General features: G+C 36.6%; 1 protein-coding gene across 3 annotated transcripts in view; it reads left to right on the top strand.

Annotated features, from left to right (window-relative positions):
• Nucleotides 1-15,723, top strand: part of LOC102301290 (inactive dipeptidyl peptidase 10) — a 253,736-nt gene that overhangs the window by 189,577 nt on the left and 48,436 nt on the right. For all 3 annotated transcript variants that reach the window (XM_005919373.3, XM_014332724.2, XM_005919374.3), the window contains one exon: nucleotides 703-777. In XM_005919373.3, coding sequence (XP_005919435.1) covers nucleotides 703-777 — 75 coding nt within the window. The remainder of the gene's footprint in view (nucleotides 1-702; nucleotides 778-15,723) is intronic.

The raw sequence follows: 15,723 nt of genomic DNA, 5'->3' as shown, positions 1-15,723 counted from the left end.
GTTTGCCCCCTCACATATACTAATGTGCCACAAACAGGACTTTAATATCACCAACCATTCCCATTTTATTACGGTGTATCCATATAAATGGCCCACCCTGTACTATTGCTGTGTAATTTATCGCTATTACTGAAGGCTACTTGCCACCGAGCTAACATCTTTAGCTGGTGTTAGCTGAGGTTAGTTCATAGACAGCAGACTGGTAGACTTGATGGATAGCATTAACAACCTGCTAGCTGCAAATAATCATGTGCAGTTCTGATGTGACAGGACACTTACATTGGAGGCTCTTATTGCGTGTTTTGTTTGGGTTTCTGGGAATTCATGGAATTACCAGAATTAGAAACAGGAAAAGACCACTGTGTAATCCATTTATTTCTACAAAATCACTGTATTCTAATTGTCACCTATTTAAGCGGTAACTGTAACAGAATACAGTTACTCATATTTTGTATTTTAAAGACGTAATGCCGGTACATGTATTCTGTTACTCCCCAACACTGAACATACCTGCAGACTAATGATAGCTGACAGGTGATTGCATCAGATCCCCTGATCTTCACACTCAACTGACCTAATGTAAATTCATCGAGATTCATTGGTTGAGTAGGTGTACTGAAACTTTTCATTGGTACTGTACTTTAGAGTTGATCTTTTTTGTCGTATTGTAAAATATTTCTTCTTCTTTATTATTTTCATCAGATTAACTTCAACGTGGCGAAGTATGCAGTCTCCCCTGACCTGAAATATGTGCTCTTCGCATATGATGTGAAACCGGTAAGTTTGTTAGATCTGTACAATCATCATTTTTTTGCAAGAAGAAAATACTCTTATTTATTTTATTTTTTTTCTTATTTTTCCATCTCTGTCATACTGAGACTGTTATAACTACATATGGTGTGTATAGAATATGCAATGGAATGCAGACACTGGCTGCCCTCTCAGATGGGTGGAATGTAAATAGATAAGTTTGGGCTGTTGGTTTCATACCATTTTTTTATGTTGACTTAAACTGTGCCTGTAGGACTCTGCGCTTATTGAGTTTTTGCTTTGTAAACAGACAGTGACTCTTTCAGTGCACAACATGCTCAGCATGGAACAATGTGGTCACTGCTGCTGGGAAAAAGGAGTCAAATAATTTACTTGAAGTCACAGTGAAACTGAAATAAATGCATTTTCGTATTTTCTCATTGTGTTCCTGACTGGACTGAGTAGACTTCATGGGCAGGTTAAGCCAACCATGTGCTTCAGATATAGTTGGAATTTTGGTACATGGTTTAGTGAGTGTAAAGCAGGCTGTGATCCATTTAAAAAGGAAATGACTTTCTTGGCTTCAGTGTTGAGACAAGTTTTGAGCAGATCACCGAAAATGTGTTTGTTTGTTTTTTTTTATCTTATTGGGGAAAAAAAGTAAGATGCCTACCAAGATGTTATTGTTTTTATTTATCCCTGGTTAGGCCCACATCTTGTATTTTCATTTATTTATTTATTTTTTTTTTCATTCCAGGCCCCATGTGACCTATAACATAGTCACAAGTTAACCACATAAACCATGGTGGGCCCTGATCTGGCTCATGAAAGCCTGTGTGGGGCCAATTATAGGCCATAAATCCATGTGGCTCCCACACACACAAGATCACTCTTTAAATTACCTATGAATAATGCTATAAACTACATTCTCACTTGCATTTCATGGGAAATAAATTTTCTAATATATCTTTTTGTTGCCTTGTGACCGGCAGTATGTCCAGATGTCTAGGGTGTACCTCCTCCCTAGTACTTTCTTAGAAATATATTTCAGAATGTAGTTTAGTTGTATAGGAACTTATTTTGGGGAGTTAGATTATAAACACACATATAAATACAATGTTGAATAAAATGAATGAATAAAAGTACTTAAGAAAAGAACTGATTGAGGTTGTCATACAGGGTTAAACAGAGAGAGAAAAATAGGGTTTTGTTGTAAAGGAAATTCTGAATCTTAACATATTTAATCAGTAAAGTGTCAGGAAAGAAATTACCCTAATGAGATAGGACAGGTTCCTCAAATTCTAGATGCTTGTGGTTCAGGACTAAAGCCAAAAGATTATCAACAGAAACTTCATGTGACATCTTCCAGAACATGGAGGAGGATTTGTGCAACGTTACAGAAGGTCTAAAATGCACAGTGACAGAAATATAATGATATTTAAAGAGCAGCAACCAGCAATTTATTGCCTCAGGAAACTCTGACAGAAAAAAAGGTGAATATGAGGATTTCGGTAACGTGGGAAGAAGAAGTGACAAAAGTGAAATTAGAAAGCAAGAAAAAGCAGAAATGTATGTTCGGTGAAATAAAATCAGAATGAGTAAAGAAAGCTAATCATCTGAACTTTGTTATTGCTATTGTGTTTTGTGTCATTATGTTATACTTTTATAGCACATAAACTGTGGAAAGATAATCTGAAGGAAAACTATAATGTAAATCAACAGTGAACTGGCAGTAGTTTAATTTAACCCAAGAAGAAAGGGAAGTAATTTAAAAGGAAGTTTAATCAGAACTTCCATTTGGAGTGGTTGTTGTGCTCTAAATCAACAAATACTTCCTGGCTTGATTATGCACTGAGAAAAGAAAAAAACATGTACTGCTGTATTTTCAATTGTAATTTAAATTATACATTATTTGAAAGCAAGCAACCAGTCATTTTAAGATACAATAATCACTGCATCAATAGCTGTTTACCTTGTCATAAAAGCGACTACATGGTATTTTCTTACCTTGTTATTTTAGGAGCACATGCTTAAATTGCATGCTGTACCCTGTTTCCACCTTCACACACATTAAATAATTATTTACTGCCCATGCTGACCCCAACCCTAACTCTACCAGGATATGCAGAGAATATATATGCAAAGAAAAGAAAAATGCCATTCATGAAAAAAAATAATTTTTTAAAGATGAAATTTTTACTGGTCTTCAAATCATGGTAGGGTTAGAGTTGACACTGATGATAACTTTGAGCTCACAAGGTTAAAGGGACTTATGCATGTATTACATTGCACAGTGACAGTGATATGTTGGACACAGACAGAGCGCAGTGCAATGTGATCTGAATTGCCTGCGAAAAGTACATTTACACAAGAGTAGATTGAAAACATGAAGTATGTGTCCCCTGCTTTTTAAACAGGTTTTAATGTTATGAGAAGAAATTTTTAACCCCTTTAACAGAGGTTAAAAATCAAGCGGACTAACTTACAATTTGTCTTGTCATTCAAATGCTTTATTTTAAATGATTGCAACCAAAAACAAAAGGAAATAAAAGAGCATCACCAGGTGTTGAAAGACAAACCCATGCTGAAATACATAGTTGAATAAACATCTAAGCTTCAGTCCTCATGGGCTTAATAAATTTTGACGAGGGCCAGGGTCAGGGGGTGATTAAAATTCCTTTGTGGCTCATGCTGAGACTGGCAGATCACGTTTATTCACTAATAGAGCAGCGGGGCAAGCTTGAACCATAATTACCGGCTTTCCATCAGAAAAGAGTAGATGCAAAATGAGATATGCAAATTGGACCCTCCACTCTGGAAGGGATCAACTGTGAGGATTAGTGACAAGGAGATTAATCAGAGCTGATTTGCATATTTTGAATGAAGGGTTAGACTTACAATTTGGAACAATACAGTACACCGAGTGGCCGGAAGCCCAGCTTATATTTAGCACAAGGTTATACTGACACAAGAATCTAATAGAAATTGCACTGTTGGTCCATTTCTAATGTAAAAAAAGGAAGCATATAAAATTGCTGTTAATTTAACATGACTTCCTGTGTGCCTTTGTAAATCCCTTGGCAGCAGTAGCTGACAAACAGTAGGCTTTTTTTTTAAAACTAATAGGCAGTAGCAGCGGTATTGTGTAAAAACACCAGCCTTTATGTACACTGTCCTGCACCTCTTGCACACTTTGAAATTAAACTATGCAGCTAAATCAAACAGCGAGGGAACATCTTACAGTCACAGCTTTGGGTATACCAATAATAAAACATGTTAATACAGTCCTTCCCTTTAGGATGTAATCTTCAGAGGCTGTAAATCAGAATCTTTCCTACACAAACTGACTTTGTTTATTTCCTTTGATACTCAACGTGACTGCCTCAAGTTTTAAAGAGTTAAAGAGGCTTAATCTGGTGACCCATAAATAATGGCAAATGTTGTGCTGTGCATTTATCCTTTTGAAGTGCTGATGAATAATTAATAACATAAGCAGGATGCATGCAACAAACTTCCTTATAAAAGAACACGCAGCTAACATCAAACTCAAGAAAACAATAATTCAGTGAAAAAAATCACTTCAAATTACAGTGGAAAGAAATAAAAAACAATGAAAGTATTTATTTATTACAAATAAATAATTAGATGAATAATTTTCCACTTTCATTTTCAGCAGACTGACTGTTTCTTGTCTGCAGAACTTGTTTTATAATCTTTTTTTGTATTTGTTTTAGTTCTTGAGAGCTTTTATTAATTAATGCAAAATATTGAAAACTTTTTATTTATTTATTTATTTTACAAAAATTTTAATATGTTCTAGCTTATCTGTTGTGCACATTATGAAAAACAATATTAAATTTGGACTGTCTCCATTCGAACAAACAAAGAAAAGTCTTGGAAATAACTAATAAAATGTCACTGTCATGACTTAACTTTCGAGTGCCTTGTCATATAAATATGAAAAACACAGTTTTAATACATTCAATTAAAGGAGACACCTGTAGCATTAAATTAGTTACATTATCCTCATGAAAATGCTAGGTACATATACACATTTTATTACTGTAAATAAAAATATGAAATGGACAGGTTCTTATGTAAGTCTTTGGTACTTGAGCACTCAAAGCACTTTTCTTCTACACCTAAGAAACATTCACAAAAATAAATGAAAAACAAAACCTAAGACTGATATAATTCCTGAATGTCTGTGGCAGTAGACTTTATAAAGTGATGTTTTTATTGCATGCTGCTGAATTGCATTCCTAATTGTAATTGTCATCTGCATTGGGATTTACCTACAAAACTAAGACTCTGTCAACTTGTGCTTATTCCACTGGAACTGGAAGAGATTATGTAGAAGCCAGGTGCTGCTAATCAAAAGCATTTAGTTAATTGATAATCAGAGAATGTGAGCAACTCAATAAAAGCAGATGTTTTGGCAGTTTGCTGGTGGGCAAATTCACCTCACGGTCAGATTGTGCATTAAGCATAAAATGCAATACCAAATAATAATGGTCAGCATGGTGATGGAGGGGCGATGATTTGTGCTTGTGTTGAAGCCACTGTTCCTGGGCACTTTGCTGTCGTTGAGTCAACCATGAACTGCTCTGTGTGCCAAAGTCACATGTGAGGTCATTTGTTTGACAGCTAAAGCTTGGCCTAAACTCGGCCATGCACATGAGAAAGATCCCACAGCAGCAAATCTACCACAGAATGGCTGAAAAAGAAAAGAATCAAGAATCAATCAATAGCTCCTTGAAATGCTGTAGTGGGACGGTGAGAGTGCTGTGCATAAATGAATGCCTGCAAACATCAATAAACTGAAGTAGTGTTCTGGAAGAGTGGACCAAAACTGTTCCACAATGATGAGAAACTTATCAAGTCACACAGAAAATGACTACTTCAAGTTATGAGGTGTACTTAGGTTTTCACAACTGTATTTCATTCTACAGGGTGGGCCATTTATATGGATACACCGTAATAAAATGGGAATGGTTGGTGATATTGAAGTCCTGTTTGTGGCACATTAGTATATGTGAGGGGGCAAACTCCTCAAGATGGGTGGTGACCATGGTGGCCATTTAGAAGTCGGCCATCTTGGATACAACTTTTGTTTTTTCAATAGGAAGAGGGCCATGTGACACATCAAACTTATTGGTAATGTCACAAGAAAAACAATGGTGTGCTTGGTTTCAATGTAACTTTATTCTTTCATGAGTTATTTACAAGTTTCTGACCACTTATAAAATGTGTTCAATGTGCTGCCCATTGTGTTGGATTGTCAATGCAACCCTCTTCTCCCACTCTTCACACACTGATAGCAACACCGCAGGAGAAATGCCAGCACAGGCATCCAGTATCCGTAGTTTCAGGTGCTGCACATCTCGTATCTTCACACCATAGACAATTGCCTTCAGATGACCCCAAAGATAAAAGTCTAAGGGGGTCAGATCGGGAGACCTTGGGGGCCATTCAACTGGCCCACGACGACCAATCCACTTTCCAGGAAACTGTTCATCTAGGAATGCTCGGACCTGGCACCCATAATGTGGTGGTGCACCATCTTGCTGGAAAAACTCAGGGAACGTGCCAGCTTCAGTGCATAAAGAGGGAAACACATCATCATGTAGCAATTTCAAATATCCAGTGGCCTTGAGGTTTCCATTGATGAAGAATGGACCCACTATCGTTGTACCCCATATACCACACCAAACCATCACTTTTGTTGTTCCAACAGTCTTGGAGGGATCCATCCAATGTGGGTTAGTGTCAGACCAATAGCGGTGGTTTTGTTTGTTAACTTCACCATTCACATAAAAGTTTGCCTCATCACTGAACAAAATCTTCTGCGTGAACTGAGGGTCCTGTTCCAATTTTTGTTTTGCCCATTCTGCAAATTCTGTGCGCCGATCTGGGTCATCCTCGTTGAGATGCTGCAGTAGCTGGAGTTTGTAAGGGTGCCATTTGTGAGTAGCTAATATCCGCCGAAGGGATGTTCGACTAATGCCACTCTCCAGTGACATGCGGCGAGTGCTATGCTGTGGGCTCTTGCTGAATGATGCTAGGACAGCCACTGATGTTTCTTCATTAGTGACAGTTTTCTTGCGTCCACATTTTGGCAAATCAAACACTGAACCAGTTTCACGAAACTTAGCAAGCAGTTTGCTAACTGTAGCATGGGAGATGGGTGGTCTCGTAGGGTGTCTTGCATTGAAATCTACTGCAATGTCCTGGTTACTGCGTTCACCAGATATCAACACAATTTTGATCCGCTCCTCACGTGTTAACCTCTTCGACATGTCAATGGCTGTGAACAAAGAGAAACTTGTAAATAACTCATGAAAGAATAAAGTTATGTTGAAACCAAGCACACCATTGTTTTTCTTGTGACATTACCAATAAGTTTGATGTGTCACATGGCCCTCTTCCTATTGAAAAAACAAAAGTTGTATCCAGGATGGCCGACTTCTAAATGACTACCATGGTCATCACCCATCTTGCGGAGTTTGCCCCCTCACATATACTAATGTGCCACAAACAGGACTTTAATATCACCAACCATTCCCATTTTATTACGGTGTATCCATATAAATGGCCCACCCTGTACATGGAGGAAAAGTCTTACCTTTTGTGCAAAAAGTGAGAGAACTGAAGTGGACATAGTTCCTGCTGTATAGATTTATGATACACTGTTTGTGCGTCTCATCTATTGAGGAAAAAAAAAAAAACTAACTCAACATGACACCTTTGTGATGAAGGGCAATAAAAGCTGCTTTTCCAGGAGAAGTAAATTGCTTCTCTAATGGGTTCATCTCTGGTGCACTGAATGAAATAAAACATTCATCACGTTTCTTGGCCAATTTTGCATCTTGGTAGAAATGTGTCAGTCAAATTCACCCTCACCCCACTGTCCCCACCCCAATCCATTCTAATCATTTGCTTTGGATTGCATTTTGCTTTTGAAGTATTTTAACAACATATATATAGAAATAACAGTATGTGACCTCAGTCACAGCTGCAACATTGTGTGCTTGTCTTTTTTACCTATCCTAAGCAAAGATATAGGCAATAAAAAGAGGTTTTATTTGTCTATATAGGTTTATCTTTTTGCTGCAGAGTCAAATCCACATTATATGTTTAAAATTACAGTACTGAGTCTGACTATAGCTACATTCCTACCTAAGATGAAGGCTCAGGCTCAGCTGATGGAGTCAGAGAATTACGTGGACTAAAAGGCAAACGGACTTAGTCAGGCTGTTGGGCCTCAGGCAGCCTGAGCAGCATAGATCCGTCACGAGGAGAGACTGAGACAGAAAGTAGATTTCCCCATTTGTGCCCTGACTTGTGTTGTTACATCATTTGCTTGTTTTTATCACATCAAATCAGCTGCATTCTTTATTAAAACCAGGTCTGATATTTCAGCAGTATGCAGGTCAGGCAGATGAAACAAAGGTAAAAGACCTTGGAGACCGCAGCAGGTCTCCAAGGTTTGATAAGGTGTTGCATGCATAGAATAAAAAATGCTAAATGAATACATACCTGAATGTGGCTTATGCTGCATATCTTTTTGAGCATTTAATCCATTTGAAAAAACAAATCTTTAACAACTGATTGGTTCAATCAGTCGTCTGTGTAAAGCATTTCTGGAGTACTGTTTTTAGCCTCAAACAAATACAAATTTAGTGTTCTGCTGAGTATTACATGTGGATGAGTTTCAAGAATCAGTTTTCTGAGCACTGAATTTTTTTATAATGTGTCATGTTTTATGGGGAATTGAAAAGCATATCTGTAGTTTCTAAAATTTGGTTCATGTCTTTGAACCTGGAATGAATTATTTTTTTAGACCTGGGGGTAGCATAAAAATGTTCACAGTACCACATTAACATAAGGTACACATCCATGAAAAACTAGCATTGCAAAAAGTACTACACACTACATATAAAATCATTATTGTTTAAGCTGATATTATAGTTGGTTTTTTTTTTCATTTCTTTTATCTTATTAGTTGTTTCTTACTTTCAAATCCAGAATTTATAGAGGAACACTATCACTCATGTCAAGTCTTGGTTTTTGCCTCTTGGTAAATGTAAAGTCCAGTGTACTCCATTTAGGTCTCTGCCAACACCTGTGAGAAACAGCTGAAGTTAATCAGATAGCTGATATTTTTATGAAGGATCAATGTTCAAAGTGAAAGTTTCAGATTGACTGTAATTTGACACATTACTGTTCTATAAATACTGATTAGCTCCACTTTAAGGACAAAAACTCACCTTAAATCCGCATGTGTGGAAATCACAAAGACCACGTGTATTCATAGACTAAGTACCCTGATTACTTGGATTGGTCATGGGTTTTGGCAGGTTTAATATCACAGCATAATGCATTATGTGATTTTCCCTTCAGTATTGTGAAAGTTGTACAGAAATGGTTTGAAAAGACAACATAAGAGCCCTCAGACACCACTGTGAGTATGTGAGCAGGGACTGGAACTTAGCCAGTGCTTCCACATTAACTCCAGTGTGTTTGTTCATGGTAATGAAAAGCCATGTGGCTCATTAATATTGTCTAACAGCAGGACAGCAGAGGATTTCTACAGCATCCACTCACTGGTTTTAGTCTTTTTTTATGTGGAGTTTAATAGCAAAAATCCTGATTCTTTAACCACCCATAGGTGTCAGTGAGGTTTTCTGTCAGACTTGCAACCTGTTGCATCATCCTAGTGCATCATGGGATACACTAAAACTCCCTCAAAATATAACAAATATTAATCCTGAAATGTGAAATGTAACCAAAAAAGCATAACAGCAAAGAAAACCAATCTTTCTCTGTACACTTCTTTTAAATTAAACTTCTAAACAGGTATAAGTAAGTACAGCTTACCGACTTTGTCGATTACACAGGTGGTGATCAGCAGTATTCACAGTGTTTCAGCACATCCTGTGTGGATGCAGTAAAATTTCACTTATGCCCAAGGCTTAGCCAGAGATACTAATGAAGGTGAGGAATGTGCTGAACTGTTATTCCATTAAAACAATTCAAATGATGAACACCCAGAGGTCGACATTTTATTTTAACAGATCTTCCCAGGGAATTAGATCATTACAATTATAAGCACACTATAATAAGCAGAGGCCATTGCCTTAATTTGTTACAATATGAAGATACTATATAGCTCCTCAACAAAGTAACACTTGATATAATTTGATACAGTGGAACTAAAACCATGGAAAACTATGCTGTCAGGCATGTTATTAAAGAACTGCAGAGGTATCTCAGATCAAGAAATAGGATGCAGTATGTGAAGGATGCTTACAAGAAGCAGTCTGTGCACTGATTTGATAGTTTACGGTTGATTTTTAGATAGTTACTGTGCCAGGATAGACACCGGATATAAATGATCAAAGACTTGAGTGATTACACATGAAGCAGTGGTATTAATGTGTCCCATTATATGTTGGAATGAATTAGCTTAATAGGCATTTGAATAAAACCCAATTATATTTGCAATTAGACTATTTGTAAGTGATAGATGTCTTGGATGACATCTGGAAATCATTTCCTTTTAATTTTTTTACAGTAATAATTTAATATAAACTAATTTTCAGTCCCAAATTAATAAGAAACATAATGCTCCTTTTCTTCAAACAGATTTGGATAATATCTTCAAATAATAGTAATTAGTATCAATAAAGATTGATTGTGGTATTGATTAAATATTGAAAAAGTAAAAGCACAAAAATACCTCTTCCTTAAAATAAATTCTAAATTAAGGTGTTGCATATAGTGTTATCTGGCAGGTTGGCAGGTAACACCTTCTCTTCATGGTTCAAAACTCTTGGTATTGTTAGCTGACGATAATTTACTCGTTTTACAAAACGAGTAAATGATTTTTTAGAATGAGCAGCTCACAGTTATTAAAATGCAGCGAATTCCATCATTGACTATAACACTTTATCATGCAGTCTGTTTTTAACATTAACATTCCTTTCTCTGTTACACCTCCCTCCAGCACTCTGTTTCCATTAAAAAATACAAATATGACAGTTTTGTTTTGCATTGCATATGCTCTTGTAAACACATATTGCAATCAGCTAAATATTTTAACATCCAAATTTGAATCTCTTGTCAGTCACATGACACAATAGAGGTTTTCCAATACACACATGCAAGATTTTTGTTATGTTTTGCACAATTTAGTAAACTGACTAAAGTCAGTTTTGTATCCTATCGAAATCGTTCAAATTATTTATTTTAAATGTTTTTTTCCCCTAATTTTTATGAGCTTGCTGTAATCCCATGCTTTGATCTATGGACTATACTGTGAAGTCTGTGCTTGCAGTTAATCGTAACCTCTAATGAACGATGAAAAGAATAACAAAGAGACTTGGATCTGCACTAAAATAAGCAAACCGGTCTCCTGCTAATCATGCACTTTGATCCAGTGCTGCCTTTGAACTAATAAGTTGTTTTATAGAGTGCAGCCTTTGTAGTTGCTGTTCATAAGCTACAGCGGTTTTAGGTGGTTATGTGGATCTGATGTGAATGGAGGAGTTTCCTGCTACAAGGTCCAGGAGAAAGCTCTTGTAGCCTCACCTGTCTGTGGGATTACATACTGTTATCTACCTACATCTGTATCTGGGAGTGATTAAGCTTGAGAAAAGCTCATAATCTCTAGGTTTATGTTTGTCACTGCTCACAACTGGCTGGTGTTTTCTTAGCCTTGCAGACACCGTGTAATGTTTGAAATCTTTGCTGCCTATAGTGCTATTTTACTCTATTTGTATGCCATTGCTATAAGCTGTTGATTTAAGTATGTGTGTGTATCTGCATTCAAATATAGTGGGAGAGAGAGATCTCCTTCTCCTAACATTCATATATTCTGTTCTTTTTCCACTGAAGTAGAGGGAACATGAAAAAATACATAATTAGGTTTAAGCTATAAAGACACAGAAGTGCGTGGGTTTGAAGTTGACAGATTTTTCACTGATTCTGAGTGACAGCCTCTACTGATTGCATGTCAAGGCATAACTGGATTGAAAGCTTACATTGGTTCTGCATTTTTCCAGCTATACCAATGCAACACTTCAAGCTTGTTTCTGTCTGCCACTGGAAAAGTTCAAAAGCCATTTACCTTCTGAGCAGTCTTTTAAGAAATCAACAATTTTGCATTTTCATAGCTGATCAGTTTATATTCCAGTGTCTCAGTTTGAGGAAGAATTGCTAATAAAGGATCAAATAATCTAAGTGGGAAATGGCAGTGGGGAGTCACAGATGTAATGCTGAAAACAAAGAGGGAAAATGAGAGAGAAGCTATCTGTGTTGTCTCTGTTGAGCCCACCTGGCATTTCAAGGAAAAACAAACCACAAATATGGGAAAAGCAGAAAACAAATATCGTCCTGATGCACAGTTTTACGGTGGAAAACAGCACCTGTGTCCCAAAGCAATATCTCTGCATTCAGTTTAATAAATTTCAAATGAGTGTGAACGGTGGCGGCTGCACTGAATGGCGATACCCACTATTATATAGGCTATCAGCATTTCTCCAATACCCCTTTGGGATTTTGTTGTTAAAGCAAAACACCTGCATTCCTGTGTCCTTAAATGCCTCTTGTTTGGTGTCCTGCAACCATAACGGATGAATATAGCAATATTCTGAGACATGTAAACAAAGGGATTTTCACAGAAAATAAACAAGCATCAAGCTACATAGGCTTATGTAGCTTAGGTGATGTGAGATAGAATTTGTCTGCGAGATTATCCGAAGCTGATATCTATCCTTTTGATATGTGTGATTGCAGTATCCAATTGCAAACAATGTTACAAATCAAAAGGGAGGACATTCTCTAAATCCAGATCTTTATATTTTTATGACATGCCTGTGGCTTAACTTATTGATTTGTATCATCTGGATTTATGGATTTAAAAAAGCTGAGTATCATCTGCATAACAACGAAAATGTATGCAGTGTTTTAAGTAAATAATACATAATCCTGTGGAACTCCACAAGCGCAACCTTGGACTGCGGGAGGAAGCCGGAGTACCCGGGGAGAACCCACGCAAACACAGGGAGAATGTGCAAACTCCCCAGCGAGATGGTGAAGTCAAACTCAGGACCGTGTTGCTGTGAGGCAACAGTGGTAACCACAACGCCCCTTCAGTGTATCACATTTCCTTTAATACCAACAGTGTCTTCAGATTTCTGTATTAAAATATTATAATCAATAGTATTGAATACTGCTCTGAGGCCTAGCAGGAGACACACAGATATGAGTCCACTGTCAGAGGCCATAAGAAGATAATTTGTACCCTTAACTGCTGCTGTTTCTGTGCTAGGATGCACTCTTCAAATAAACCATCCCTCTGCAGATGAATAACCCGCAGTTTCACAACTACTCTTACTGGGATTTGTAAGTTTTGACCACATCAAAACTGAAGTAATAGAAGGCTAAGCTATTTGCAGTGTAAAATTATATTCTTTAAATATAACCCTATCAAGGATCTAAACTAAAGAAAAACTAAAAATCCTCAAGCTGTGAACAGGCTCTTGGTGTGCCTTGTGTATTCTATCTAAATGTGCTTGTGATAATGGCAAGCAAAAATATAAACAAAGACAAACAAAAATATAAGTTTCAAAGCCCACCTCTTTATAGTTCCTAGAGCTAAAATTACCATAGCTGCCACATAGTGACAGGAGAGTAGGATGTCAGCTTCACATATCCTGTAATGTAAAGCTTTGTTATTCTTTGGTTGCCTTTTGGTAGACATGTTTTCCCTTCTCACAGAGCCATCCAGGGAGCTGCTTCCACTACACTATTGATTTTTATAAGTGGACTGATGCCCAGCAGGGGAGGGGAAGGCTCAGATGCACTTCTTCTGTGGTGACATCCATGAAAGTTTTGTTAAATGTCTGTAGATAGTTTTTTCTTGTCTCACTCAAAAGAGATTTTTTTTTCTCATACAACAGACAAAACATATACATATACATACATATATACGTACATATAAAACGCACTGTTTTTGTCCGCTAGAGTGAGATTTTCACGGCATATTCTGCACCACATCTCTGTGCGTTCATCATTTGTTTGAAGCCAGCTCACCTCCTGCAACCACTTTTCCGAGAATACGCGCTTCTTTTGCGGTTCAGACTCCTTCTGACATTTCTTTGAAGGTGGAGGAACACCAAAGTAATTGCTTAAAGGAGCTTCTTCGACATCTTTAAGAGTTCTAAACAAATGTCTATCCTCCTCCAGAAAATCTTATGTACGCAAACGCACGTTGCAACTTCTTATCTGGTGTGCGTCTTTTATCTTGACAGCGAATGCGCACTTTCGGACCACTTATATGCACCCCTGCTTATAATATATGCATTTTTTAAACAGGTTCATATGGTAAAAACATAATCTCACTGGGAGGGGTTATGTTTAATGGGAATTCAAACTCCCAGTTAGATTTAACTGAAACACTTGTTTTTCTTCCATCCTTCACTTTTATTTCTTTTTTTTTTTTTGACAAAACATTTATTTCCCACAAGCCTAAAAAAGGTCAGTTACTTGACAGACAGAGACCAGCCAAATGTCCTTGAGTGTGTAAAAAGGATTATAACTATATACTGTCCTGACTGCAGGCACCTTCTCTCTTGTTTCTGTTTACAGTCACATTTTGTTTTGCATGTTTAATTTTTATTAGTCATATTAGTACTAATATGGTCATAGAATGAATGACATGCACATTAATAAGAACTTTGTCTTTTTTTTTTAAGTTAAATTATTTATAAATCTTTAATTTAGTAAAATGCACTAGCCAACGGGAAAGATGTGGAAGATACTAATTTATCTCTTAATATAAAACCCATGAGCATAATTGTTTTAAAAGATACTTTTAAAAGAGACTAAATTAAAAATTGAGCTGTGAAACAGTGACTTTGGCTTTCACAGGGTTTTTGCTGCTATTCATGAAAAATGCAGTTGATTAAAAGTTAAATTAACATAATATGTGATTTTTTTCTATGGTACTTATGCGGACAATATTTTTCAGGTTAGGCTATATTCAGAGTTCCAGTTGCAAATGAGGTGGAAGGTTCACATTTCACTGAATTTTTTTATTTACTTATTTATCGAGTAATTCTTTTGTAACTGAAAATTTCATATACATTCAGTTGTTGATTAAAAAAATGTGAGCAGATATTTTTATTGTTTTTAATCTTCTGCTAAGTTTTTTTTACACTGCTAGAATCCCAGCTACTGGAACACAGAACACACCAAGAATACCTGATCAATCAACTTTTGTCGAAACCGATTTCCACGTCTCCTTTATTGCAGAATAGTAATATGTAAATATTTAATATGTAAATGCTCTAATGTTCAGGCACAACAATAGTAATAAACTTCAGTACATGGGTGCACTCAAAGTTAAAACAATTAATTCAATTTAACATGTTTGTTTCATCACTTTGTAAATTTTAGGACACAATTTTTTGCAGTATTAGCTTATTGTCTTCTTTTCAAAAGTTTTTAATTTTACTGATATATCTTCATGATACTTATTTTAGGGTGTTTCAAGCCAACACAAAGAAAGCCTGGGTGTGTTCAATTTCCTCCATAGTATAGACACACTCAAAACAACTACTCTAGTAAGCTAATGCTAAGTTCTCCACAAACAAACATTTTGAACTAACAAGATGAGATAACTCTTTATTGCCATTGCACAGTCATACCTATAACAATAGTACGTACAATGAAATTAAAAACCATGTTGGCACAACAAAACACAACACAGTAACTTAAAGTGGATTTTTTTTAAAGTGCAAGAAAGGTATGAGCAAAAAAAAAAAGAATTTATAAATAAATAAAAGAATGGGTGAATGTTTATTGCACATTGGATTATAATCGGGGCAGCACGGTGGCACAGTGGTTAGCACTGTTGCCGCACAGCAAGAAGGTCCTGAGTTCAATTCCAACACCAGGCCGGGGTCT

The sequence above is a fragment of the Haplochromis burtoni genome, unplaced genomic scaffold (genome assembly GCF_018398535.1).
Source record: "Haplochromis burtoni strain Fernald_Lab_line unplaced genomic scaffold, NCSU_Asbu1 Contig_20, whole genome shotgun sequence".
Taxonomy (NCBI): Eukaryota; Metazoa; Chordata; class Actinopteri; order Cichliformes; family Cichlidae; genus Haplochromis; species Haplochromis burtoni.
This window is presented reverse-complemented; position numbering and strand designations above follow the sequence as displayed.